Source organism: Lepidochelys kempii, chromosome 2 (assembly GCF_965140285.1).
Source record: "Lepidochelys kempii isolate rLepKem1 chromosome 2, rLepKem1.hap1, whole genome shotgun sequence".
Classification (NCBI taxonomy): Eukaryota; Metazoa; Chordata; order Testudines; family Cheloniidae; genus Lepidochelys; species Lepidochelys kempii.
The window spans coordinates 149,074,709-149,099,947 of record NC_136381.1 but is presented as its reverse complement, the minus strand read 5'-3'; the positions used below and the strand labels follow the sequence as shown (position 1 = coordinate 149,099,947).

Genomic DNA, 25,239 nt, shown 5'->3' with positions numbered 1-25,239 from the left:
GGAGAAAGGGGTAAACAGTGAGGTAGCAAAGTTTCCAGAAGATACTAAACTGCTCAAGATAGTTAAGACCAAATAGACCATGAAGAACTTCAAAAAGATCTCACAAAACTAAGTAATTGGGCAACAAAATGGCAAATGAAATTGAATGTGGATAAATGTAAAGTAATGCACATTGGAAAAAATAACCCCAACTATACATACAATATAATGGGGGCTAATATAGCTACAACTAATCAGGAAAGAGATCTTGGAGTCATCATGGATAGTTCTTAGAAGATGTCCACACAGTGTGCAGCGGCAGTCAAAAAAGCAAACAGGATGTTAGGAATCATTTAAAAAGGGATAGTGAATAAGACGGAGAATATCTTATTGCCCTTATATAAATCTGTGGTACGCTCACATCTTGAATACTGTGTACAGATGTGGTCTCCTTATCTCAAAAAAGAAATACTGGCATTGGAAAAGGTTCAGAGAAGGGCACACTAAAATGATTAGGGGTTTGGAACTGGTCCCATATGAGGAGAGATTAAAGAGACTAGGACTTTTCATCTTGGAAAAGAGGAGACTGAGAAGGATATGATAGAGGTATATATAATCATGAGTGGTGTGGAGAAAGTGAATAAGGAAAAGTTATTTACTTGTTCCCATAATATAAGAACTAGGGGCCACCAAATGAAATTCATGGGCAGCAGGTTTAAAACAAATAAAAGGAAGTTCACAGCACACAGACAACCTATGGATCTCCTTGCCTAAGGAGGTTGTGAAGGCTAGGACTAGAACAGGGTTTAAAAGAGAACTGGATAAATTCATGGAGGTTAAGTCCATTAATGGCTATTAGCCAGGATGGGTAAGGAATGGTGTTCCTAGCCTCTGTCTGTCAGAGGGTGGAGATGGATGACAGGAGAGAGATCACTTGATAATTACCTGTTAGGTTCACTTCCTCTGGGGCACCTGGCTTTGGCCACTGTTGGTAGACAGGGTACTGGGCTGGATGGACCTTTGGTCTGATCCAGTATGGCCATTCTTATGTTCTTATGTACCTAGAGTTTAACCATTCTTCATATGAGGACCATGGTAGGTCCAACTTCTCCAAAACATCCAATTTTTTTAGTCTCGCTTCACCTTAATCCAAAACCCGTCTTCCCCTTTGAAGGGAAATCCAGCTGAGACTGGCTACTCAAAATCAGTTTGAGGTCAGCAGAGTGTCAGAAGTGAAATTACAAAGGAGACAGCTCTGGCATTGTCAAGTGTTTGCTGTGAAGGGTATATCAGGATCCACCCCATTTTTCTGATGTATTTCCTGATGATCCTGCTATTGAATGAACTCTGTACATGTATACAGTATACATCCTTACAACAGTCAAGGAAACAGAATATATCATAAGAATGGCCATACTGGGTCAGACTGAAGGTCCATCTACCCCAGTATCCTGGCTTCTGATAGTGGCCAATGCCAGGTGCTCCAGAGGTACAGAGAACAGGTAATCAAGTGATCCATTCCCTGTTGCTCATTCCCAGCTTCTGGCAAACAGAAGCCAGGGACACCATCCCGGAAGTAGGCCAAAGGATACTCTCCAGGCATGTTTGAGTTACTTGGGGTAAGCCCTCCTACCAGCCAAAATTATTTCCGTTGCCCTAATCAACACAGCTCCATCAGTCATAGCAGACCCATTACTAGCTATTCATAATGTATATCCTGATGAGACTTCTCCAGAAAGAGTTCTCATTCATCATGTGACTCTGTCTGAATTAGATGAAATTATCTGGATATGGCCTCACTGCAAAATCAGCATATGCCAACCTAACTTTGCTTCTTATTTGATGGCTTCATTAAATATCTGAGCCGTGGCATCTTATAGGTCCTTATAATGATGTCCTTTGTGGGAGGCCCTCCAGTCATCCAAAATAACAGTTTAGTTTCTCACCCTCACATGTTGAGATAACCAAAACAGTGGCAAAACTTACTCTTCCAGTTAAAGTACTTATTAGTTGGAAGCTTAACTTGGAACTGGGGTGGTTGAGGAAATAATCTTTTAAATCAGTGGTGGGTTCTTTATTGTTCTTGTCACTTAAAGTTGCATTTTTTGTGGTCATAATTTGGGCGAGGAAGATCCAGTGAATTGTGTCCCTTATCCTTTAAGAAAGCCTTGAGTTCTTTCCTGACAGTGTGATTCTTTGGAGAACACCTGCACTGCTTCCTAAAACAGTGTTACCCTGTCATCTAAAGCAAGAGAGTACGCTGTCTTTATTCTGCTCTTATCCTCCTAAGGAAATAAGGTGGCTTTACCTAAATCTGTTAAGCTATAAAATTCTACTTAGGCAGAAAAAGTATTTCCAAAAAATGGGTGTTTTTTAAATCACTTATGCTGGCATGAATTGAGGTCTCAAAGCTTCAAAAGCAATTATTGCCCACTAGGTCTGAGGAGCAATTATTAATTATTATAAGAGAGAAAACATTTCTTCTTAGTCTAAAAAAGCTCTCTTTACAAGACCTATTTTTAACTTTTTGGGGAGTGAGAAAGGAGGGAGAAGTATAGCTTTCATGAGGAAATCTGCAAAGCAGCTATACGGAGGTCCTCCACTCTTGCATCCATTTTGTAATGTTTTGTGAATCATAAACAGCAGATGTTGCCTTTGTTGTCATGTCTTGCAGTCAGCTGCCATTTCCATTTGTTCTCTTTTCTTTCTGGGGTCTGAACTAATTGCTAATTCCCAGTAGTCTGTTCCAAACAATTGGGTTGTGTCTTAGAGAATAAGACAACTTTACAGTTAAGAATCAATTTGTTTTGTAATAGGGAGTCAGTCAGTCTAGATTTTTATTTCTTTAATTTTTAAATTATTTTTGGACTTTAAGTGGCAGAACATATGGGCTTGTGATGCAGTTCCTGAGTTTACATAGGGGGACTAGGTAAGCATCAAAACTTGGATCCGCTGAGCTGCTTCGTGAGAGCTTGTGGGTGTGGTTACCCAATAGTTTCATCTAGACTGATGGATTCTCTGTTATGAAAAGATAAATGTTCAGGTAAGAACAAAACTTCCTTATTTTGACTCTTCACTGAACTTTATTGCTCCCTCCATCACTTCTCCCACATCACTGCCATGATCTTACAATAGCAACCTGGATTCTCCCCTTCATTTTTGATGTTCTTGAATGTTCCTGCTCCCTTCTTTCCAACCCGTCACCTTGAAATAGACGCTTGACAAATATCTTTCAAAATCCTAACACTGGGCTCAACAGCTAAGATATTCTTTTGCTGGCCCACATCCACTGTTGAATTTAAAATTTCCTCTATCCCTCCCATCCCAAATATATAATGTCTGGAGAACATCCACTGTTCCATTATGTAGGATTAAAATAAATTAGGGATGTGAAGTCTCAGGTCGGAGTGTAAACTGACTGGTTAAGAAGAAATTTCACCTGCAAGCAGATTATTTTGTAATGGCTGTTTTTGAACTTCCTCTGAAGCATTTGGTACTGTCCACTGCCAGATACCCCATTCTGAGCCAAATTGGCCACTGGTTTGTCTCAACAGTGCGGTGCGTGGGCTGAAAAGATTTAAATCCTCTTCTCTGGGAGATGAGCCTACCGCCTCTCCACCTCCAGGGGTTCCAAAAAAGGTCATGTAGTGGCTACCCTCTTCCTTAGAGAGACATACACAGGATACATGCCATGCAGACTGTCCTGTCAGTCTCTCTGGTGGTGTACGCCCCCTCGTATGAACCATCTCCTACATATTGTAACAGTAGAACCACTTCTGTAGAGAGAGATTTTGGAAAGGGCACAAAATTCTTTATGGTAAAAGAGAAACAATGGCACATAGCCCATGTTGGACCTCTGGTCTCCAACAAGTCCATGAGGAGATCAGTATTCCAGATGGAGATACTGAAATTCATCATAACAGTATTCAGAGTAACAGCCGTGTTAGTCTGTATTCCCAAAAATACATATCAAATCATAACAGTATTGTCTTCCCAAACTTCAGAATATGAAAATAAACCTATTGGAGGTCTACTGGAGATATGATCAGGAACAGCCGCTGGAGATATTTTAGCTTCTGCTACAACAGGAAGCATTTTTAAAGCAGAGTACTCAGTTTTTAGACTCGAAACTTAAAAACAGATATTCAAAAATGTCACATCATCCCTCCCTTCAAGTTAAAGGGATACATGTCTTTCCTTGTCTGGAAGACTGTCTCATCGTGTTATGCAGGGCTCAGCAGCGATCGCTCAAAGCTTTCAGAAACATGGCTATGAGCAAAAAGTGGAAGGGCCAATTACAGCCTTCCCAAAACTCCATCATTTAAGTTGTTATTGTCAAAGACATTCTTTTATTTCAGAACAAGATAGTGTCTGATTTGCTAAACATTATCACTTACCTCTTCTCAGATAAAATCTCTGACTCAGCTCATAGGCTCAGTTGATCTCATGTGGATGCCAGACAGAGTTGTTGCTTAACTTCCAGCCAGCAATTGCAACAAATCAGTATATATAGCTCTTACTCCAGATCCAGTACTAGCATCTCTTAATTAATTCATTCTTAATATTATTTAGTTAGCCAGGCTAGATAAGCTGATCTTCACTACAGATACTAGACCCCATGTAGAAGGAACATATGCGGACTCCTATATGACTTGGGCTGGGATGTGGGCCCAAGGAGGAAACAGGAGGAAATGTGCCTCATGCTGTGGACCATCAAGCTCACACCTCCATTTCCAGCAGATTACTGGGGGACTGTATCCTGGAATGCAAAAAGAGTTGGAGATAAATGGTAGATAAACAATTAAATATGAACTCCTAGTATGATACTATAGCTAAGAGGGCTAATGTAATCTTCTCTAAGTTTTCACATCCGGGGTACATCTAAATCTTGAAGATCAGAAATATGGTGTGTATATAACTGCCAAAGAGACAGAAAACCTTCAGTACTGCTTAGAGAAGTAGCTTTGTTCACATCCTGGCAGAAGCTTTTGCCCCTGTTCCTTCGCGTTCTACACCAAGAAGAAAAATCAGGGTCAGATGGCTCAGCAAGGGATTGCAGTCCAGATCAGGTAGCTTTTTGGTACATCACAGGCCAGGTTGGAAGCTTGTTGATGAACCTGCTTGTATCAAAGTCCAATTGGGAAACCAAAAAAAAGGTACTGCAGAAGGAAGGCACTCAGAAGCAGAGGCTGTTGCTTCCTTATCTCAGAATTGGTCTAAAAGACTTTTATGTCTGTGAACTAACCAGGCTTCTATCCCCAAGATTACCGTGATCTTTCTCATATAATAGAAAGTGTTGAATCCAAACATAGTAAGTTTGTAATAGTAAGTAAGTAGAAATGTATGAGTTGATGTGAATAGAGTTACAGAGGAATAAAGCAGATACATTCAAATATAGCAGAGACATTCAAAGCCTCGTTACTATGCACTCTGAAAGGAGCAGCCGTTTTGTGGACGGAGAGATTGCTCATATTTTATGAGGAGTTCATAAGGCTACTACAGGCACTTCCATCCACACTTTCTCAAACAACATAGAGTCAACATCTTCACTCTTGCTGAGGCAAAAGAGTGTTCTGAAACAGGGAGCTCCGTTAACTCTTGAATGCCTTTTCAGATCTAGATGGATTAAATGAATCTTCCCTGTCTTCCTCCCTTGGGACAATTTACTGCTTTCTGCATCCCAAAGTATCTGTATGATATGGTGGAGACAGAGGGAAAATTCTTACCTATGAAATTATCGGACAATATGACCCTGCCTTGGAGAATTACATTATGTCCAGGGGGAAGTTCTGTCTATTGCATGCTTATTAAGTTTTTTGAAAGGAAAGAAGGCGTTCCTCCAGGAAATCTTTAAACTTCATGTCAAGGTTCCCTTGCAAATGGTTTGAGCTGAGTAGCACCGTTTAAACTTGTTTTATTTTTCAACTTTAGAAGCTATTGTTTTAGAGAGTTCTTCCTGATTACATCCTTATATCACCCTCAGTGTCTTTGCCTAGGACTGATATTATGCTAACCAGCCTGTACTTATTGGATCACCCCATTCATTCTTTTTAAATATTGGCATAACTGTTGCTTTTTTCTAATCCTATAGGACTTCCTCAGTATTCTACAGTTAGTTAAGTATCAAAATCAGTGCTTCAGAATTGCATCAGCCAATTTCTTTAAAACTCTTGGCTACTGCAGACATGAGTGTTTAGATTTAGCAGTCGTTTAGCATCCTGCCTCGATACTGTCAGAATAAAACGTATTTCATTATCACTGTAAACTATGAATAGTATCCAGCTTCTTTTCAAATACAGAATGCTAATAATAATAGAATATTTCTGCTTTTTTCCATCATTATTGATTGTTTTACCATCCTGATTTGTTAGCATCTAACCAGCGTAGTTTCTGCAAAGGAAAATCATGTCTTACTCATCTATTAGAATTCTTTGAACTTCTCAATAAATTGTAGATAAAGGAGAAGTGTTTGGGGCTTTTGACATTCTCCCTGAGAAGCAGCTACTAAATGATTTGGGGCTTAGGGGCAAAGTGTTGTCATGAATCAAAAACTAGCTAATATCCAGTGAATGAAGAATAGGATTAAATGGTCAATTTTCATCAGACATGAGGTTAGTGATGGCATGCTTCAAGGCTCTGTATTAGATTCAGTGTTTAATACATTTATGAATGATCTGGAAAGGAATATGAGCAATGAGATCACAAGATTTGCAGATAATGCAAAATTATTTAGGTTAGTCAAAGAGGACTGTAAGGAAATTCAGAGGAATTTAGCCAAAGTAGGTGAATGGGCTACACAATTGCAGATACAGTTCTTTGTTGATAAATGCAAAGTAATGCATGTTGGAAGGAAGCATTTTGAATTAATTGTATACCTTAGAGCAGTGGTTCTTAACCTTTACTGCAGCCTGCATCCCTTTGGTGCTCAAAATATGTTCTCGCGCCCCTTATCAAAAATAGTTGAAGTAGGTCAGTTCTTTAAACCTAGATATATTTTGTTTGTATATTACAGTAATTTGTTAAAAAATGTATAATGTTAATAAATACATAGGTGCTTAATTTGTGTTTTCGATGATGTACTTTCTAAAAAAATCTGGTATGTCTCGCACCCCCAGAAAGGGCGTCTCGCACCCCCAGAAAGGGCGTCTCGCACCCCCAGAAAGGGCGTCTCACACCCCAGGTTAAGAACCACTGCCTTAGAGGGTTCTAAATTATTATTTTGAAAAGCTGGTTTTAAAACTATATGTAGCAGTAGTCTCCATGGAATTTAAAGTGATTAAACACTTATTTCAGATGTTTTTCTCTGACCTTCAGTATAGCAAACACAGTGCTACTCAATCAAAAAAAAAATTACTCTGCAGAATCATGGCAGCTGAGGCCCCCTTTTTGGCACCTCGGAGTATCAAGCTCTATGAAGCAAAACTAAAAGTTCTTAATTTATTTTGGATTATGGGAACGTCAAGATTTTTTTTCTTTATATCACTTTTTGTCCCAACTATTTGGGAAAAAGTTAAGCTTGCTTGTATTTCATGCTAGGTACACACTTGTCTTTTTCATTGTGTACCTTTAGGAAATGTTCTGTGAGCTACAGTTTGAATAAAACCTTGAAGTAATGGTGGTGGTTCTTTGAGCTCCTGTGCATATGGATCCCATTCATGATGTGCTGTCACCCCTGCACAGGCGTTTGGATTCTTTTTTTAAATCTAGAAGTCGGGGGACGTGCATGTGTTCCTCATACTCTCAAGCTTCTGCCCTCAAGAGCAGAAGAGGAAGAGCGACCCCAACCTCCAATCAGCAATTTGTGGTTACCCTGTCGAAGAGTTGGAACTTCTCAGTGTTCCTTCTCCCACTCTATTTAGTTTTAGATTAAGATAAGTAGGTAGGATTTTTTTTCATAAAGCAGCTAGTTTAGATTTTCACATACTCCTTTCTATTTCTTTTTGGCTTATTGGTATTGAAAAAAAAAAAGCTTAAATACTAGGTTAGTTGTAGGAAATTAGTAAATTTCACTGGACTGCCTACAGTATGTCTCGTCCTCTATCTCCTGGCTTCAAGAGTGATACTTCTAAAAGAAAGACACAACTGTCTTCCTTGTATCTTCCTTGGGGAGAGTCACTTGACAGCAGTGTGTGTGATTTTCAAGGTTTTCAAGAACATACATGGCAGATTAGTGAATCAAGGCTTAAATCTGTTTCTTATGGAAAACTCCTTTAGAACATCTTCAAAGAGGCTTTGAGGGATCAGGTGACTTCCACCTGCTCTATTCATGCCTCCAGTACTTCGGAGATGAGGAAAATCTCTCTCCAAGCTGCAAAGGTCATAAGAGACCTTGTCAATATAAGAATTTGCCATAGCAGACTAAGATCCTATTGGAGCAGTCAGAGACCCCTTCTCCTCATGGGAGAAACAAACAAGACTCAGGCAAGCTGAGAAGTCATTCAAGCAGATGCCAACAGAGTGTGTCTCTACACCAAAGCACCCTTCTCATAGGGTGCCATCATCACTTTCACAAGCATTCTTGTCGGTTGCACCTATGAGTAAGGAGCCTTCATCAATTTTTCCTCAGCTCTGGGCTTCCTGGTCAATTTCAGTCTTTGGGCTCCCTGTGTCAGTTTCACCTTAGGACACCATCCTCCTCAGTTTCTGGGTATGTCTACACAGCAAAGAAAAACCCATGGCTGGCCCGTGCCAGCTGACTCAGGCTCACAGGGGATCGGGTTGTGGGGCTGTTTCAGTGCTGTGTAGAGTTCTGGGCTGGGGCTGGAGCTTGGGCTCTGGGACCCTGTAGGTCGGTGGTATTTTTTCCATGGTCATACTTCAGGAAGCTTTGATGTGAATTTTATTTCCTTATTTTTGTTCGCCTATTATATTATCCTTAGTGTTCTTTTCTTTTGTATCTCCTTGGACTTGTATCTGAAGAGTCAAAGTAAACATTCATGCAGCAGGTTTCCGTAGAATGTATCTTTAGTTTTTTATACACCTCTACCCTGATATAACGCGACCTGATATAACACGAATTTGGATATAACGCAGTAAAGCAGCGCTCGGGGGTGGGGTGAGGTGGGGCGGATCAGTGTATCTGGCTCCGACACGGTGCCAGGCCGGGGCTGAAGGGTTGGATAAGGGGCAGAGGGTCTCAGGGGTTGGTCAGGGGACCAGGAACAGGGGGGCTTAGATAGGGGGTGGGGTCTTGGGAGGTGTGGTTAGGGGCAGGGGGTCTCCGGAGAGGTAGTCGGGACAAGGAGCAGGGGGGGTTGGATGGGTCGGGGGTTTTGAGGGGTCAGTCGGGGCAGGAAGTGACTATTAATAACGGAAATGCTTGAGGGCAAAGCAAGTTTGATATAACGCGGTTTCATTTATAACACGGTAAGATTTTTTGGCTCCCGAGGACCGCGTTATATTGGGGTAGAGGTGTACTTACATTTTCCCCATTGTCTATTCACTTTTTAAATTTTCGCTTTGATATATTTGTATAGGGTTTAATGCTGTACAGAGCCAAGGTAATAAAGGGGTGGGAGGGTGTGTGTGTGTGTGTAAAAGATAGATTTGTGTATCAAAAGAGATGATATTTACTGTATCGGATTTCTTTACTCAAGGGCTTTGGGAGTTTCAGTAACAGACTACACATTTGAAGACTGCCAGCTAGCTTTGGCTGAAGGACAACTTCGTCTGCCTTCAAACACCTGCCTTTTAGAATTTGCAAAGCTTGTGAGAAGCCTTGGGTGAGCATATAAAATTATTTTTATTTATAAAGCATGATTATTATAATATTGTTTCACTGACATTTATACACACACAACTGTCTTAGTTACCTTTATGACTAGAAAATGGAATTTTATATTACAAAGAGAAAGCACTAATGTATATTACAAGAAGTACCTCACTCGAGGTCCCCTCCTATGCACCTTCCGAGGTTGGAGAGCCTTTGTCTGGACCAGCAGGTGAAAGAAAGTCTTTGGCTCCTTTAAGGATTGCCCCTCTTATTTCCTCCCTTCCTCATGGACTTGAGCGGGGAGGGGGAGAACCTTAACTGGCTGGCTGGACAGAAGGGTGCCATGTTAGTCTTTTGGCTCCTGAGCCATCAGCTGACAGTTTGTAAGCCCTTCCCCCTGCCTGAGGTGTCATTCTGCACCGTGAACAAAGCTCTTCCTCTTGGGATGAGAGTAGGATATCCAGGTTTTGGGGCCTTGCTTTGGGCATCATCCTAGTTATTTTTTGGGAGGATGGGAAGGAATTTTTCCCTCACTGCCAGATTGGCCTGGGCGCAATGTGGGGTTGTTTCACCTTCTCTTGAGCAGCCCAGGGAACTGGTGGGTTAGGACATATTGTAAAATTCATGTTGTCATAACTTGATGGATGCCTCATGTGAATAAGCATTTGATAGAGTGTCCAGTTCCACCACAGATTAGAGGGAATCTCCTAAAGAAAGTGGGAAATAGAATTGGGCCTCCTAATGTCTTGTATGGCAAGGAGTCAACCCACTCTTCCCTTAATTTTCATACAAGGGGTTGGGCAGTCAGAACCCAGTGCTGGGGTCAGTGTGTGGGGGAGTGAACTGGGGGCACCCCTCCCCCTGGTGGTAAAGAGAGAGAGATGTGGGGCAGCCAGTAGTGGCCACCTGGGTGGCACAACTTACAGAAAGAAGGATAACCTGCACTGGATGTCTTGTTGCCAGATAGTTCCCAGATGTGTTACTTAGCTAAAGTGTGGCCTAGCTAAACAATATTATTGGTGTTTTGTCTGTCTTCCTCAAGTGCCTGGAATCATCTCACTGGATTTATTTTTAAAATCCCACACTTGTTATACTTCAGACAAGTCTTGGATGATCTTATAAGACAACAAATGTACACAGTGCTTCAACTGGTTGCTCCTCTCCCAGCATGCCTAGAAAAAGCAGCTGTGGACAGCTTATGGTTCTATCTTCTGCCAATATTGATTAAGGCTGATGTGTGAGCACTATGGCTGTCAAGCAATTAAAAAAATTAATCACAATTAATCGCACTGTCAATAATAGAATACCATTTATTTAAATGTTTTTGGGTTTTTTCTACATTTTCAAATATATTGATTTCAATTATAACACAGAATACAAAGTGTATAGTTCCCACTTTATATTTATTTTTTATTACAAATATTTGCAATGTAAAAATCAAAAATAGTATTTTTCAATTCACCTAATACAAGCACTGTAGTGCAATCTCTTTATCATGAAAGTTGAACTTACAAATGTTGAATTATGTAAAAAAAAAAAAAATTGCATTCAAAAATAAAACAGTATAAAACTTTAGAGCCCACAAGTTCACTCAGTCCTATTTCTTGTTCAGCCAATGGCTCAGACATTCAAGTTTGTTTACATTTGTGGGAGATAATGCTGCCCGCTTCTTGTTTACAATGTCACCTGAAAGTGAGAACAGGCGTTTTCATGGCACTGTTGTAGCCAGTGTCGCAAGATATTTACATGCCAGATATGCTAAACATTAATATGTCCCTTCATGCTTCAACCACCATTCCAGAGGACATGCATCAATGCTGATGACCGGTTCTGCTCAATAATAATCCAAAGCAGTGCGGACCAAAGCATGTTCATTTTCATCATCTGAGTCAGATGCCATCAGCAGAAAGTTGATTTTCTTTTTTGGTGCTTCGGGTTCTGTAGTTTCTACATTGGAGTGTTGCTCTTTTAAGACTTTTGAAAACATGCTCCACACCTCATCTCTCTCAGATTTTGGAAGGCACTTTAGATTCTTAAACCTTGGGTCAAGTGCTGTAGCTATCTTTAGAAATCTCACATTGGTATCTTCTTTGCATTTTGTCAAATTTGCAGTGAAAGTGTTTTTAAAATGAACAACATGTGCTGGATCATCATCCGAGACTACTATAACATGAAATATATGGCAGGATGGGGTAAAATAGAACTGGAGACATACAATTCTCTACCTAGGGAGGTGGTAGAATCTCCTTCGTTAGAGGTTTTTAAGGTCAGGCTTGACAAAGCCCTGGCTGGGATGATTTAACTGGGAATTGGTCCTGCTTCGAGAAGGGGGTTGGACTAGATGACCTTCTGGGGTCTCTTCCAACCCTGATATTCTATGATTCTATGAATTCTCCCCCAAGGAGTTCAGTCACAAATTTAATTAACACATTATTTTGTTTAACGAGCATCATCGGCATGGAAACATGTCTTCTCAAATGGTAGCTGAAGCACAAAGAGGCATATGAATGTTTAACATATCTGGAACGTAAATACCTTGCAATGCCAGCTACAAAAGTCCCATGCGAACGCCTGTTCTCACTTTCTGGTGATACTGTAAATAAGAAGTGGGCAGCATTATCTCCCGTAAAGGTAAACAAACTTGTTTGTCTTAGCGATTGGCTGAACAAAAGGTAGGACCGAGTGTGGACTTGTAGGCTCTAAAGTTTTGCATTGTTTTGTTTTTGTAGTGCAGCTATGTAACAAAAAAAAAATCTACATTTGTAAGTTGTACTCTTACAATAAAGGGTTTGCACTACAGTACTTGTCTGAGGTGAATTGAAAAATAGTTTTTTGTTTATCACTTTCACAATGCAAATATTTGTAATAAAAAATAAATATAAACTGAGCAGTGTACACTTCGTATTCTGTATTGCAATTGAAATCAATATACTTTAAAATGTAGAAGAACATCCAAAATATTTTAATAAATTTCAATTGGTATTCTATTGTTTAACAATGCAATTAAAACGGCAATTAGTTTGTGATTAATTTTTTTAATAATGGTTAATTTTTTTGAGTTAATCACGTAAGTTAACTGCTATTAACAGCTATACAACAACCCGAGTAAGCACCAATCTGGCAACTTTCTTTCAAGTTTTCTTGTTTGCCTCCTCACCTGGAATCATGGAGTGTAGCCTCATGTTTTCTTTCCCAACTCTAATTGTTTCCTTTCCCAACTCTAATTATTTCCTTTCACTAATTAATCCTTTATTTTCCAGCAGCTGTACATACAAGGAAGGAAAGGAGAAAATAATTTCTAGTGTAGGAAATATAGAAGATAGAAGAACAACAGTAAGGATAAGTGCTTTTTCTGTAGAGACCTTACAGCTAAAAGGGTCTCCAACAGTACAATAGAGAATGCTACAGGGAGTCAGCAGAAACATTTTATTCTCCGCACCAAATTTACCCTAAAGGCTCTGAGCTGACCTGTACTCAATGTAAGCCCCTCGCCTTTAGTATGCAAGTGCTAATCCTAGGGCTCATTTTAGTCTCCTTGCAACATTGCTTGGCTTCTGTGCCTGCTCAGCAGGCTACCAATCAGCCTCAAAGCTGTTCACCCAAATTATGTCCTCTTGAATTCTGGATGTTAGTGGCTGTTGCGAAAACCAACAATGAAACTCTACTAAAATGGGCATTCTTCCTTGATTTTTCAGACGCTCTGTGACTCCTTGATTTGGGTGTCGGTCAGGGTGGACTGACTCCCTGAATTAGGTGTTTATCAGGGTGGATTGATTTAAATCACTAAGTGGAAAGCATTGATTTAAAAAATTAGTTTTAATCAACTTTTCCATTTTTACTCCAGTTATTTTCTAAAGAAAAGTGCATTCTCAGTGATTGATATAAGCATTAACAAATGTTGATTTACAACTAAATAGAGCCTTTATACTATATTTGGGACATCTTTTTGATAACTAGGATGGTACCCTATAACTGTATACATTTATTTAAGCAGTTATATAGCTTAATATTTTCAGATTCTTATTTATTGTACAGTTTTAGTATGTTAGAAAATGTTGAATGATATAATATTGCTTGTTTGTTAGATAATTAACTTTTTGCCCATGATTTGTGTCATGCTGCCTTAGAATGGTAACTGGAATTTAATTAAACAAGAAACAGCATATAAAATTCATTTTTTATTGAACAAAACCTTAAATGTTTTGGATAAGTAATTTTATCTTATCAAAACATGTTTCAAGTTTATAACTAAATTATTTATTAAACAGAGGGATTAATTGTAGTCAGTGAATTAAACTGATTATTTCAGGTCAGCCTGGGAAATATGTTTCAAATACGCCTAAATGAAAGGGACTGGAGTTTAAGTTCCTATTTGCTTCAGTTTTTTGAAAATGAGACAGTCTCCTAACTTACTTAGGCTGACCTGTTGTGCCTTATTTATAAAGCTTAGCCTCAAAAATTAGATGTTTTCCCCCAATACTTTCTTTATGTAGAAAAGAAGCCTTTAACTCATAGTTTTGATAGAGGCTTATGAATTCAGCGTATTTATTTTTTATTTAAATGTTTTAAGAGATTATAATAAGTTTAGGCCATATCATGTTTTTATATTGAATTCAGATTTAATTGTAAATGCGTGTATTTTTATAAAGAAAAAATTATAATTTAAATAAAATAAAAAATCTGATCATAAATTTTAAAAAATCTATTTATTTTTAAATCCATGAATTTTTATTCACTCTGGCATCTGTACACTGGGGGAAATCTCAGCTGTTCTTGGCTTTTCCCCACTAATAGGAAGACTGCAATCCTGTTTTTTTGCACAGTGGAATGTGGCTTGCAGTAGGACCCTCAACATACGCTTGCTTGAGGTGCAGTCACTACGCAGTTTATTCTTGATTTGAAGGCCAGAAAGGACTGTTGCAATTATATCGTTTGACTCGCCCCTAAAATGTCACTCAATAATTCCTACATCAAGCCCAAAAACTTGTGGTTGAACAAGAGCATGACTTCTAGGAAGATATCCAGTCTTAATTATAAAGATTTCAAATGATGTAGAATTTACCACATCCCTTAGTAGATTGTTCCAGTTAAAATTTACACTTTATTTCCAGTATGAATTTGTCTAGCTTTGAATTCCAGTCACTGGATCATGTTATAGCTTTGTCTGCTACATTGAATTGCTCTGTTTTCATAGATTTGTGGATTTTGAAGGCCAGAAGGGACCACTAGATTATGTATTCTGACCATTTCACTTAGTTAAACCTAAATCAAGCCCAGTAACTTGTTTGGTTAAAGCATATCTTCCAGAAAGGCATGCAGTCTTGCTTTGAAGACATCAAGAGATGGAATGTCCACCACATCTTTTGGTGGCTTGTTCCAATGCCAAATCACCCTCATAGTTAAAAATGTGTGCCTCATTTCTGATTTGAAGTTTGTCTGATTCCGGCTTTCAGCCATGTTATGCTTTTCTCTGCCAGATTAAAGAGCCTTTTGTAGCCAGTATTCTCACCCTCTGAAAGTACTTATACACTGTAATCAAGTCGCTCCCGGATCTTTTTGATAAGCTAATCAGATTGATCTCCGTAAGCCTCTCACTGTAAAGCATTTTCTCCAGCCCTCAAATAATTTTTGTGGCTCTTTTCTGCACCTTCTCTGGTTATTGAAAATCCATTTTAAAATGTGAACACCAAAACTGGATGATCACTTTAGATAAGCTATTACCAACAGGAGAGTGGGGTGGGAGGAGGTATTGTTTCATGGTCTCTGTGTATATAATGTCTTCTACAGTTTCCACGGTATGCATCTGATGAAGTGAGCTGTAGCTCACGAAAGCTCATGCTCAAATAAATTGGTTAGCCTCTAAGGTGCCACAAGTACTCCTTTTCTTTTTACAGTATTCCAGTATCACTCTTAGCAATGCCATAAACAGAGTTAAAATCATTTCCCTACTTCTACTCATGGCCCCCCGTTTATACGTCAAAGGATCATGTATTAGTCCTTTTTGCCACAGCATCACAATAGCAGATCATATTGAGTTGATTGTTCACTATGACCCCTAAACCTTTTTCAGAATCCCTGCTTTCTCAAACACAGTCCCACGTTCTATAGTGTGGCAAATTGCCAGCACTACTATGATGGGTCTCGCGCTTTCTCTTCTGGGGTGTGGGCTGTTCAGGGCACCATTTCTTGCCCTTGAACTGGAGTATTAACTGCCCCATAGTGTCCTAAAGGAGGGGAGTGGAGAGGGAGGGACCCAGGCCCGCCCTCTACTCTGGGTCCCAGCCCAGGGGCCCTAGGGATAGCAGTAAACCACTTGAACTAGCAGTTCCTTCCCCTGGGCTACTCCCTCTCCTGCCCTTCAGCTTGTGGGGCTTCCTGCCCTCCTTCTGCACAAACCAAGTGTCCCTTTACCTAGGGTCTTGATCGTCTTAGCCCCCTGCAGGACATCTAGTTGGCAGCCGGTATCAAGTGGAGTGCCCCAAGGGTCGGTCCTGGGGCCGGTTTTGTTCAATATCTTCATAAATGATCTGGAGGATGGTGTGGATTGCACTCTCAGCAAATTTGCGGATGATACTAAACTGGGAGGAGTGGTAGATACGCTGGAGGGGAGGGATAGGATACAGAAGGACCTAGACAAATTGGAGGATTGGGCCAAAAGAAATCTGATGAGGTTCAATAAGGATAAGTGCAGGGTCCTGCACTTAGGATGGAAGAATCCAATGCACTAGGGACCGAATGGCTAGGCAGCAGTTCTGCGGAAAAGGACCTAGGGGTGACAGTGGACGAGAAGCTGGATATGAGTCAGCAGTGTGCCCTTGTTGCCAAGAAGGCCAATGGCATTTTGGGATGTATAAGTAGGGGCATAGCGAGCAGATCGAGGGATGTGATCGTTGACATTGGTGAGGCCTCATCTGGAGTACTGTGTCCAGTTTTGGGCCCCACACTACAAGAAGGATGTGGATAAATTGGAGAGAGTCCAGCGAAGGGCAACAAAAATGATTAGGGGTCTAGAACACATGACTTATGAGGAGAGGCTGAGGGAGCTGGGATTGTACTCCTCATTCTGTCATCTGCTACCATTGAGAACAGTCTAGAGCCATCCTCTTTGGAACCCCCTTTCAGGTAGTTGAAAGCAGCTATCAAATCCCCCCTCATTCTTCTCTTCTGCAGGCTAAACAATCCCAGCTCCCTCAGCCTCTCCTCATAAGTCATGTGTTCTAGACCCCTAATCATTTTTGTTGCCCTTCGCTGGACTCTCTCCAATTTATCCACATCCTTCTTGTAGTGTGGGGCCCAAAACTGGACACAGTACTCCAGATGAGGCCTCACCAATGTCAATGATCACATCCCTCGATCTGCTCGCTATGCCCCTACTTATACATCCCAAAATGCCATTGGCCTTCTTGGCAACAAGGGCACACTGCTGACTCATATCCAGCTTCTCGTCCACTGTCACCCCTAGGTCCTTTTCCGCAGAACTGCTGCCTAGCCATTCGGTCCCTAGTGCATTGGATTCTTCCGTCCTAAGTGCAGGACCCTGCACTTATCCTTATTGAACCTCATCAGATTTCTTTTGGCCCAATCCTCCAATTTGTCTAGGTCCTTCTGTATCCTATCCCTCCCCTCCAGCGTATCTACCACTCCTCCCAGTTTAGTATCATCTGCAAATTTGCTGAGAGTGCAATCCACACCATCCTCCAGATCATTTATGAAGATATTGAACAAAACCGGCCCCAGGACCGACCCTTGGGGCACTCCACTTGATACCGGCTGCCAACTAGACATGGAGCCATTGATCACTACCCGTTGAGCCTGACAATCTAGCCAGCTTTCTACCCACCTCATAGTGCATATATACTTTCTTCCAGTCTTCCAAAGTTTGTTTAAAAATTAACATCAATGGTTTAGTGCTCCTTTGCCAACTCGCTTTCAGACTCTTGAGTGCAAGGCATTTGGATGTGCTCCATCTGAATGTTTAACTTTCAGTAAGACAAGGTAGATGAAGTAGTATCTTTGACTGCACCAATCTGAGACAAGCTTTTGTCTTTCATTGTCTTTCAAATATCCCAACACAGCTACAACACTGCATATAATTTTTTTGTAAAGCTGTTTAAATTCCTTCTTAGTTATAGTTAAACTAGATGCTGAAATACTTTCTATTTAATTTCCAAATACAGAACTGAAATATTTATTGAACACTTCTGCCTCTTCTGCATCAGTGACAGTTTTTTTACCTACATTTATAAATGAACCTATACCAGTGTTAGGATTCCTTTTATGCATGATTGTTTTTTTAAATTCCTTCTAATTGTCCTAACTCCAGTGGCCAATGACTTTTTCATTGTTAAGCTTCCCTTACCAATTTTCTGCATTCTTAACTTCTAATGTATATTCATTGCTATTGACTTCACCTTTTTTGTGTGTGTCTTTTTACATTTTTATGGTTGTTTTCACTTCCCGTCTAAACTAGGATTTTTTTAACCAATCTTATGTGATTGTGGGATTGTAGATTTTTAGGCATCTAGTTAAATCACAATATGTGGCAATGGTGCTTCCATCTCACTTGAGTGAAGTCAGAAAAGACTATCCCTATCAATGTAGGCCTCATAATGGTGGTGTCCAGACCACCCTTGAAAGTGTGTTTCTCTAAAGATACCACCTATTTAGGAGTCTCACTTGTAAGATCCTCCTAGTTTTCCAGCTTATCTTTGTGTAGCATGAAACTGACACAATTCTCTTTTCTGTTAAGTTTGGTTCTTATGATTACAGAGTAAGGCACGAGGCAGGCCCTCTATTGGCCAACACACATCACCCTGCTAACTATGAGCACTGGCTTCCAAACACTCTCATCAATTCCTTGACTGACTGCATTCCTCAAAGGAGCTGGTTGCAGGAATATCTCATTGGCAATCACTAGCTATTTACTAGATCCAAATAATAATTCATCAGATATCCTTTTCAGATCCTCCGTTCCAGTCAGGTCTGGTCAGCTCTCTACATTTTTGAGACCTTTGCCTCAAGTACTTTGGTGCATTTCCATGAAACATTGGGGTCCCCCTTAACCTTTTCTTTACCTTTTTTTCCTCAGTGCTTCATTGCTTTGGCAATGTCCTCGTTTTTTGGTACCTTGCTTTTATTTATTTTTAAGCACTTCCCTGTTTAAAATATAATAGTTGCAATCTCCTGGATGGATGTAGATTGGAAAAAAGCCATCCTGGATATTCACGAAACCCGATCATCAGACAATAGTTGAGAATTTAACCAGATTCCAAGTTATGAACTCAAGTGACAAATGGTGGATAGAAACACTCGGAACATGTAATCTGCACCAAGCCTTCTAATTGTGCTCCCCCACTTGCAAACATCACCATCACCATAGTTTTGTCTGGGTTGAACTTTAGCCAGGTGTCTATATGTAAGTGATTCTCAGCTAGATATTTAGTAAGACTATTGAAATAGATGGAGCTATAGTGCTGAGTGTTATCAATATACTGAAAACCATCAAAGCCCTTGCCTTTCCTGTTCTTCCTCCAAACTCCACCCAACACAAGGCTGAACAATGTAGAGATACAAATGGAGCCATGCAAAACTCCACATGAGATCCCTCATGACGGAAGAGCAATGAAACTACCTTCTGAGATATCCTAAAAATAAGAGAATGAAGCCATGTGAGACCAGCTCTGTCTAGAGGTTTGCAAAGGAATCAGCACTCCATAGTCAGTGTTGACGGGCACATGATAAATCTAATAATGATGTGGATACTTCATCACTAGGAACAAATAACTGACCACTGTTGCAGTCTCTCTACTGTATCCAGAATGAAAAGAAAGGAGAGTTGTATTACTACTTCCAGAGAGCATAACCTTTTCAATAATATCATAACTTTTTCAATAATAAGGGTACATTAAATACAGGGCAATAACTAAAAATCAGATTCTTTCTGTCAAGACATTGCCCTATTTCCTTGGGTGCAGACAGTTTGGTCTGAACCTGAGCAATTTTCTTGGGGCGAGGGGGAAGAAGTCCTCACAACAGAAGAATCTCAAATTAGGCCTCACAGCCAGACTCTTAGATTAGTGGTGTCCAGCTTGTGGTCCACTTATGGTCCTTGATGCTCTAAATTGTGGCCATTGAGACCATGGTGCTAAGAAGGAAATTTGTATTAGATTATGAATTGAAATGTACTTCCTAAGTTGCATCCTGTGATTTTTAAACTGAAGTGTTTGAATTAGCTGTAGAGAAGTGGTTAGGGGCTCTGTCTCCCTACTGCTTCTTTCAATTTCAGCTGCAGCCTCAGGACAGTTCTGGTCTAAGCTTAAAGCACTCTGAGTGGCTGTTCTCCCTTCCCTACTGCAGATCCTCCATTGGCTGATTACTGCATTATAGGAACGGAGGAGAGAATAGCTCTGTCTGCTTTGTGTGCTTCCCTAATGAGTGGTGGGCCTCACAGAGAGCTGAATAGGAGCTCAACAGTCCCTGGCAGAGCCTTGAGGAGTGCAAAGGATTACCCTCTCTCCCCCTTGCAGCAATCATGAGCAAGCCAGGAAAGGGGGAGAGTTAGGGGGGCATCAGTAGCCTATTCTGATTTCCTGATTGTCTCCTCCAATCCAGGATGGGGGCTGCTCTGACTTGAGCCACTGGGGATAGCCAGACCACAACACTAGGGCCTGCAAGGAAAAAAGGAGTTGTGTGACCTGACTGTGCCAGTTGTAAGTTGTAAATCACCCATAATTGCCCCCAACATGGGGGAATCCCCAGTGTGTTTCCTGCTCCCTTTATGTGCTGCCTCAGTAGCAGAAAGGGGAACAAACTAGGGCATAGACACTGCCCTTTACTATTGATTTCATTTACCTTTTGGAAATAAGGATTTGCCCTCTAACTGGAAAGGCCACATTGTGCTGAGTTAACTTGGCTATCCACCATTCAAAACAGATCTGCTGGTTGAGATTTTGTGGATGCTATGGTGGAAGGGCACAGAACTTATTCTTCATGCAACTCAAAGCATAACATTTTATAAGCTTTCAGCTTCCATCATTAGCACTTTAACTATATTACTATTTTGATTAAAAAGTCATATCCCTAACCAAAACAGTTATACCAGTACAAAATTTATGTGTAGACCAGGTCTGGATCTGTAATTGGAAAGGAAATGGGTGAACTCATGATTATATACTAACTAGCCTCAACTGATGGATCTTTTGGTCTCCTTGCTTGTTGTTAGGTGGCCCCATAATGCTGTCAGTAACTGCATGCGCAGGGTAGGATGTGAAAAGTGAGGACTCTGACAAACAGGATTAATTACTGTTACTATTAGTAATCTTGGTTTTAAACAACATGTATCAGGTCTTTCCCATTCGGTAACATTAGCAAGCGTGGAAATAATTGTTTGTCACTGTTCTACTAATAGTCTGCAATTGACAGTTGCATGAAAGGGTAAAGACTCAGCAGAGTGGGGTCCGGGTCCATGACTAGTGCTCTTAGACACTACACTTAATACAAATAATAATAATGAATATTAGGTTTTTGAGCTATTTTGGAAACTAAGTGGGTGATTTGTCTTTGAAGCCTTAAATATTGAGCCCCAGGCATTTTGGTTAATTCTGAATCAGAATAAGTAAGTCAGTGCTCTCATTTAGTGTTTTACACAATGCAAGGAACATTTAGTGATTTTAGAAGTAGGCTGCAATATTCCTTTTAAAGTAGTCTGAAAATGTCAAATGTTTTCCTTTTTGCTGTTGTTGTTGTTTGTCGTAGGCTGAAACCAGAGAAGCTTGAAAAAGATCTTGATAGATACTCTGAAAGTGCCAAGAAAAAGAAAGAGAAAAGAGTCAGTCTTAAAGAGTTTGCTGCATACTTGGAAGTCCCAATTTCTGACACGTTAGAAAATATGTTTGCTCTTTTTGTTGAGGTAAGAAATACCGGAATGTTGTAGAGAATTAAAAATTCATCCTTATATCTTTCTATTGGGGTTTTAAAAAATGCAGTCATTGACTTCAGTCTGAGAAGAGTACAGCGTGTGCTGAGCACTTTTTAAATCCCATTCTTGATATCCTTGTGCTTTTTTCTTATCTAGTAAGTCTAAATTAATCCAGTAAACTAAACAAAACATGGCTTAAGTGAAAGGTTAATGGTACAGAAATCGGACAAAACCAGTTTTGTTTTGGAGTACCAATTATGAAAAACAAAACTTTGTGTAGAGAAAAAATGAGCACAAAATATTATTCAATAAGATATATTTCTAATACTATAGCTGATTAGCATACAGAAATATTTTGGCCATATGAAATCTTCCTTAATAGAAACAAAGTGGGGAGGTGCGTGCGTGCATGTGCAATGAAGGAGGAGTCAGTTTTTATGTTATAGGATGCCACGCAAATGGAAATTCAAAACAGACTTTTCACACATGGATGCCTAAAGTAAGGCACCGAACTCCTACTGAGTTGCTTAGATAAATTGATTAAATTTTCAGGTGTCCTGAGCATCTGGAGTTCTCTTTGACCTTAATGGCACTTGCAAGTACTCGGCATCTTTTGCAAATCAGACAAATATTTGTAGGCAGTGCTGGTAGCAGTGCCTACAGTTTATGCTACCAGATGCTTTCCACTATAAGATGCTGTTTTCCGTTGCTTATAATTTTACTAAATGTAATCTGTTAGGGCTAGAATTTTCTATGCTGAATGTCTGTCTCTGGCTTAATTAATTTTAAAAACATTGGGGGAAGCTTCAGCAAAAACACTTCAGCCATTTCAGATAATGAGGTTAGGGGAAAATATGTTTTGTGCATGTTTTATTCTTATAACACTTTCATTGTGAAACTCTAGATTTATAGATTCCAAGGCTATAAAGGATGATTGTGATATATAACCTATAACCACTATAGTACACTGGTTACTATAGGGCCTATAACCACTACAGTACACTGACCTGCACAATACAGGCCATAGAACTTCCCCAAAATAATTCCTTTTGAACTAGAATATATCTTTTTAAAAATGCTTTGAAGCAGGGGGCTTGAAATGTGGTGTGGGGGAAAAGGGGTCATCCTTGTGTCAGGGATGTGCCTTTTGCCATCGTTCGTAAAATGCCACCCAAATCTGGCCAAGTTGTAAGCCTCTGAAAATTATAGTTCGCACATAGAATCATAGAATATCAGGGTTGGAAGGGACCCCAGAAGGTCATCTAGTCCAACCCCCTGCTCGAAGCAGGACCAATTCCCAGTTAAATCCCAGCCAGGGCTTTGTCAAGCCTGACCTTAAAAACCTCTAAGGAAGGAGATTCTACCACCTCCCTAGGTAACGCATTCCAGTGTTTCACCACCCTCTTAGTGAAAAAGTTTTTCCTAATATCCAATCTAAACCTCCCCCACTGCAACTTGAGACCATTACTCCTCGTTCTGTCATCTGCTACCATTGAGAACAGTCTAGAGCCATCCTCTTTGGAACCCCCTTTTAGGTAGTTGAAAGCAGCTATCAAATCCCCACTCATTCTTCTCTTCTGCAGGCTAAACAATCCCAGCTCCCTCAGCCTCTCCTCATAACTCATGTGTTCCAGACCCCTAATCATTTTTGTTGCCCTTCGCTGGACTCTCTCCAATTTATCCACATCCTTCTTGTAGTGTGGGGCCCAAAACTGGACACAGTACTCCAGATGAGGCCTCACCAATGTCGAATAGAGGGGGACGATCACGTCCCTCGATCTGCTCGCTATGCCCCTACTTATACATCCCAAAATGCCATTGGCCTTCTTGGCAACAAGGGCACACTGCTGACTCATATCCAGCTTCTCGTCCACTGTCACCCCTAGGTCCTTTTCCGCAGAACTGCTGCCTAGCCATTCGGTCCCTAGTCTGTAGCTGTGCATTGGATTCTTCCGTCCTAAGTGCAGGACCCTGCACTTATCCTTATTGAACCTCATCAGATTTCTTTTGGCCCAATCCTCCAATTTGTCTAGGTCCTTCTGTATCCTATCCCTCCCCTCCAGCGTATCTACCACTCCTCCCAGTTTAGTATCATCCGCAAACATGCTTAGTAGGTGTTTGTTTGAGGCTGATAGCTAAATTCTCGGAAGATTCTGTCTGCCTGAACGCTTTCCATCTGCATACAGCTTCTGTAAGCAACCAGACTGCCAGTGCTATCCCTTCAGAACACCTGAGCTTCCTGCAGGGGCTAAACTTGCAATTGCCCTTCCTGGTTGCTGGGGGCCTCTGTGGTGTTAGGCAACAAAAATAAAAACAAAAAGACTCTCTCCTTTTCTATTAGAGACTAACTAACTTCGGATGTAGCTCACGAAAGCTTATGCTCAAATAAATTGGTTAGTCTCTAAGGTGCCACAAGTACTCCTTTTCTCTTTGCGAATACAGACTAACACGGCTGTTACTCTGAAACCTTTTCTATTAGTGCATCTCCTGCTGGTGTCTAGACAGTGAGAAGGAGAGAGCAGCCTGACTCGATCCCAAGGAGTGAGGAGTAGCGGAGAGAGATAGAAGTAGGTGGCATGCGTGGGGGGAAATAGGACCATAGGGGAACAGGGACCAATAGAGTCAGAGAGGAAAATGGGGCAAGCAGAAGCAGGCAGGGATAGGGGCAGAGAAGGGCCTATAACCACTACAGTGCACGTCTCCAGAATGTGAAATTGAACCCAGGATACCTGAATCCCAGCATTCTTCTGCAGTCTAGCAAATAGCTGTACTGGCCAAATGTGTCTTCTTCTAATTCTCTCTGCATAGAAAGTCTCAAACTCTCCTTCTGGGTTGGAGCTAATAGCACACACTTCATCAGCAGGGTAAGTCAGGTGAAAATTACCTAACTTTAGATACCCAAGCTGCAACACTTTGGTACCAAACTCAAATTCTTACCAAATGATGTCATGGTTCTTTATATGCTGCTATTCTGGCAAGACCAAAGAATGTTCACTGAATAAGTATACAGTATTAATATTTTAATGCTGAAACCAAATTATTGTCTAATGTCTGAACCACAGCCTTAGAGTAAATTACAAAGCTTCCTCAGATTTCAATTTCTTCAAGTGCTTGCAGATGTCCATTCCAATGTAGGTGTATGTGCTCCCTGAGCACAGTTGTTGGAATTTTTTCCCTCAGTGGTATCTGTCGGGTCGACTCCAGCACCCTCTGGTTCTGTGCACAAATAGCACTGGTATAAAAGGCCACACCGACCCCATGCCCTTTCAGTTGCTGCTTACCACCCGGGATGATTGCTGAAATTTTCCTCTTGCTCAGACAATCTCACCTTGTGATTTTTCTTCTTTCTCATGTATATCGTTGTTGTAGTTTATTAGGAGTTTTAGTTGTTAGTGAGTTTTGGACACCTCTGGACTTTGTTGGAGAGGATTGTCCGTTCCCGTGGCATACCAAGCTTCAAGCCCTGTGCTTCCTGTGGCAATTTGATGCCCTGGAACAACACGCACTCTAGCTGTCTCAAGTGCTCATCGGAAAGACAATTGCCAAATCTGCAGGGACTTCAGACCCTGCACCAAGAAAGACCAGGAGGCAGCCTTAAGATCAGCATCAGAGCCGCGCTCGGACTTGGCAC

The 25,239-nt window shown here is 40.7% G+C and overlaps 1 protein-coding gene across 1 annotated transcript in view; it reads left to right on the top strand.

Moving 5' to 3' along the window:
• The window catches only part of LPCAT1 (lysophosphatidylcholine acyltransferase 1), a 178,636-nt gene that overhangs the window by 73,875 nt on the left and 79,522 nt on the right, over window positions 1-25,239 (top strand). Inside the window, exons 10-11 of the mRNA XM_073332457.1 lie at window positions 9,576-9,701; window positions 21,446-21,599. Coding sequence (XP_073188558.1) covers window positions 9,576-9,701; window positions 21,446-21,599 — 280 coding nt within the window. The remainder of the gene's footprint in view (window positions 1-9,575; window positions 9,702-21,445; window positions 21,600-25,239) is intronic.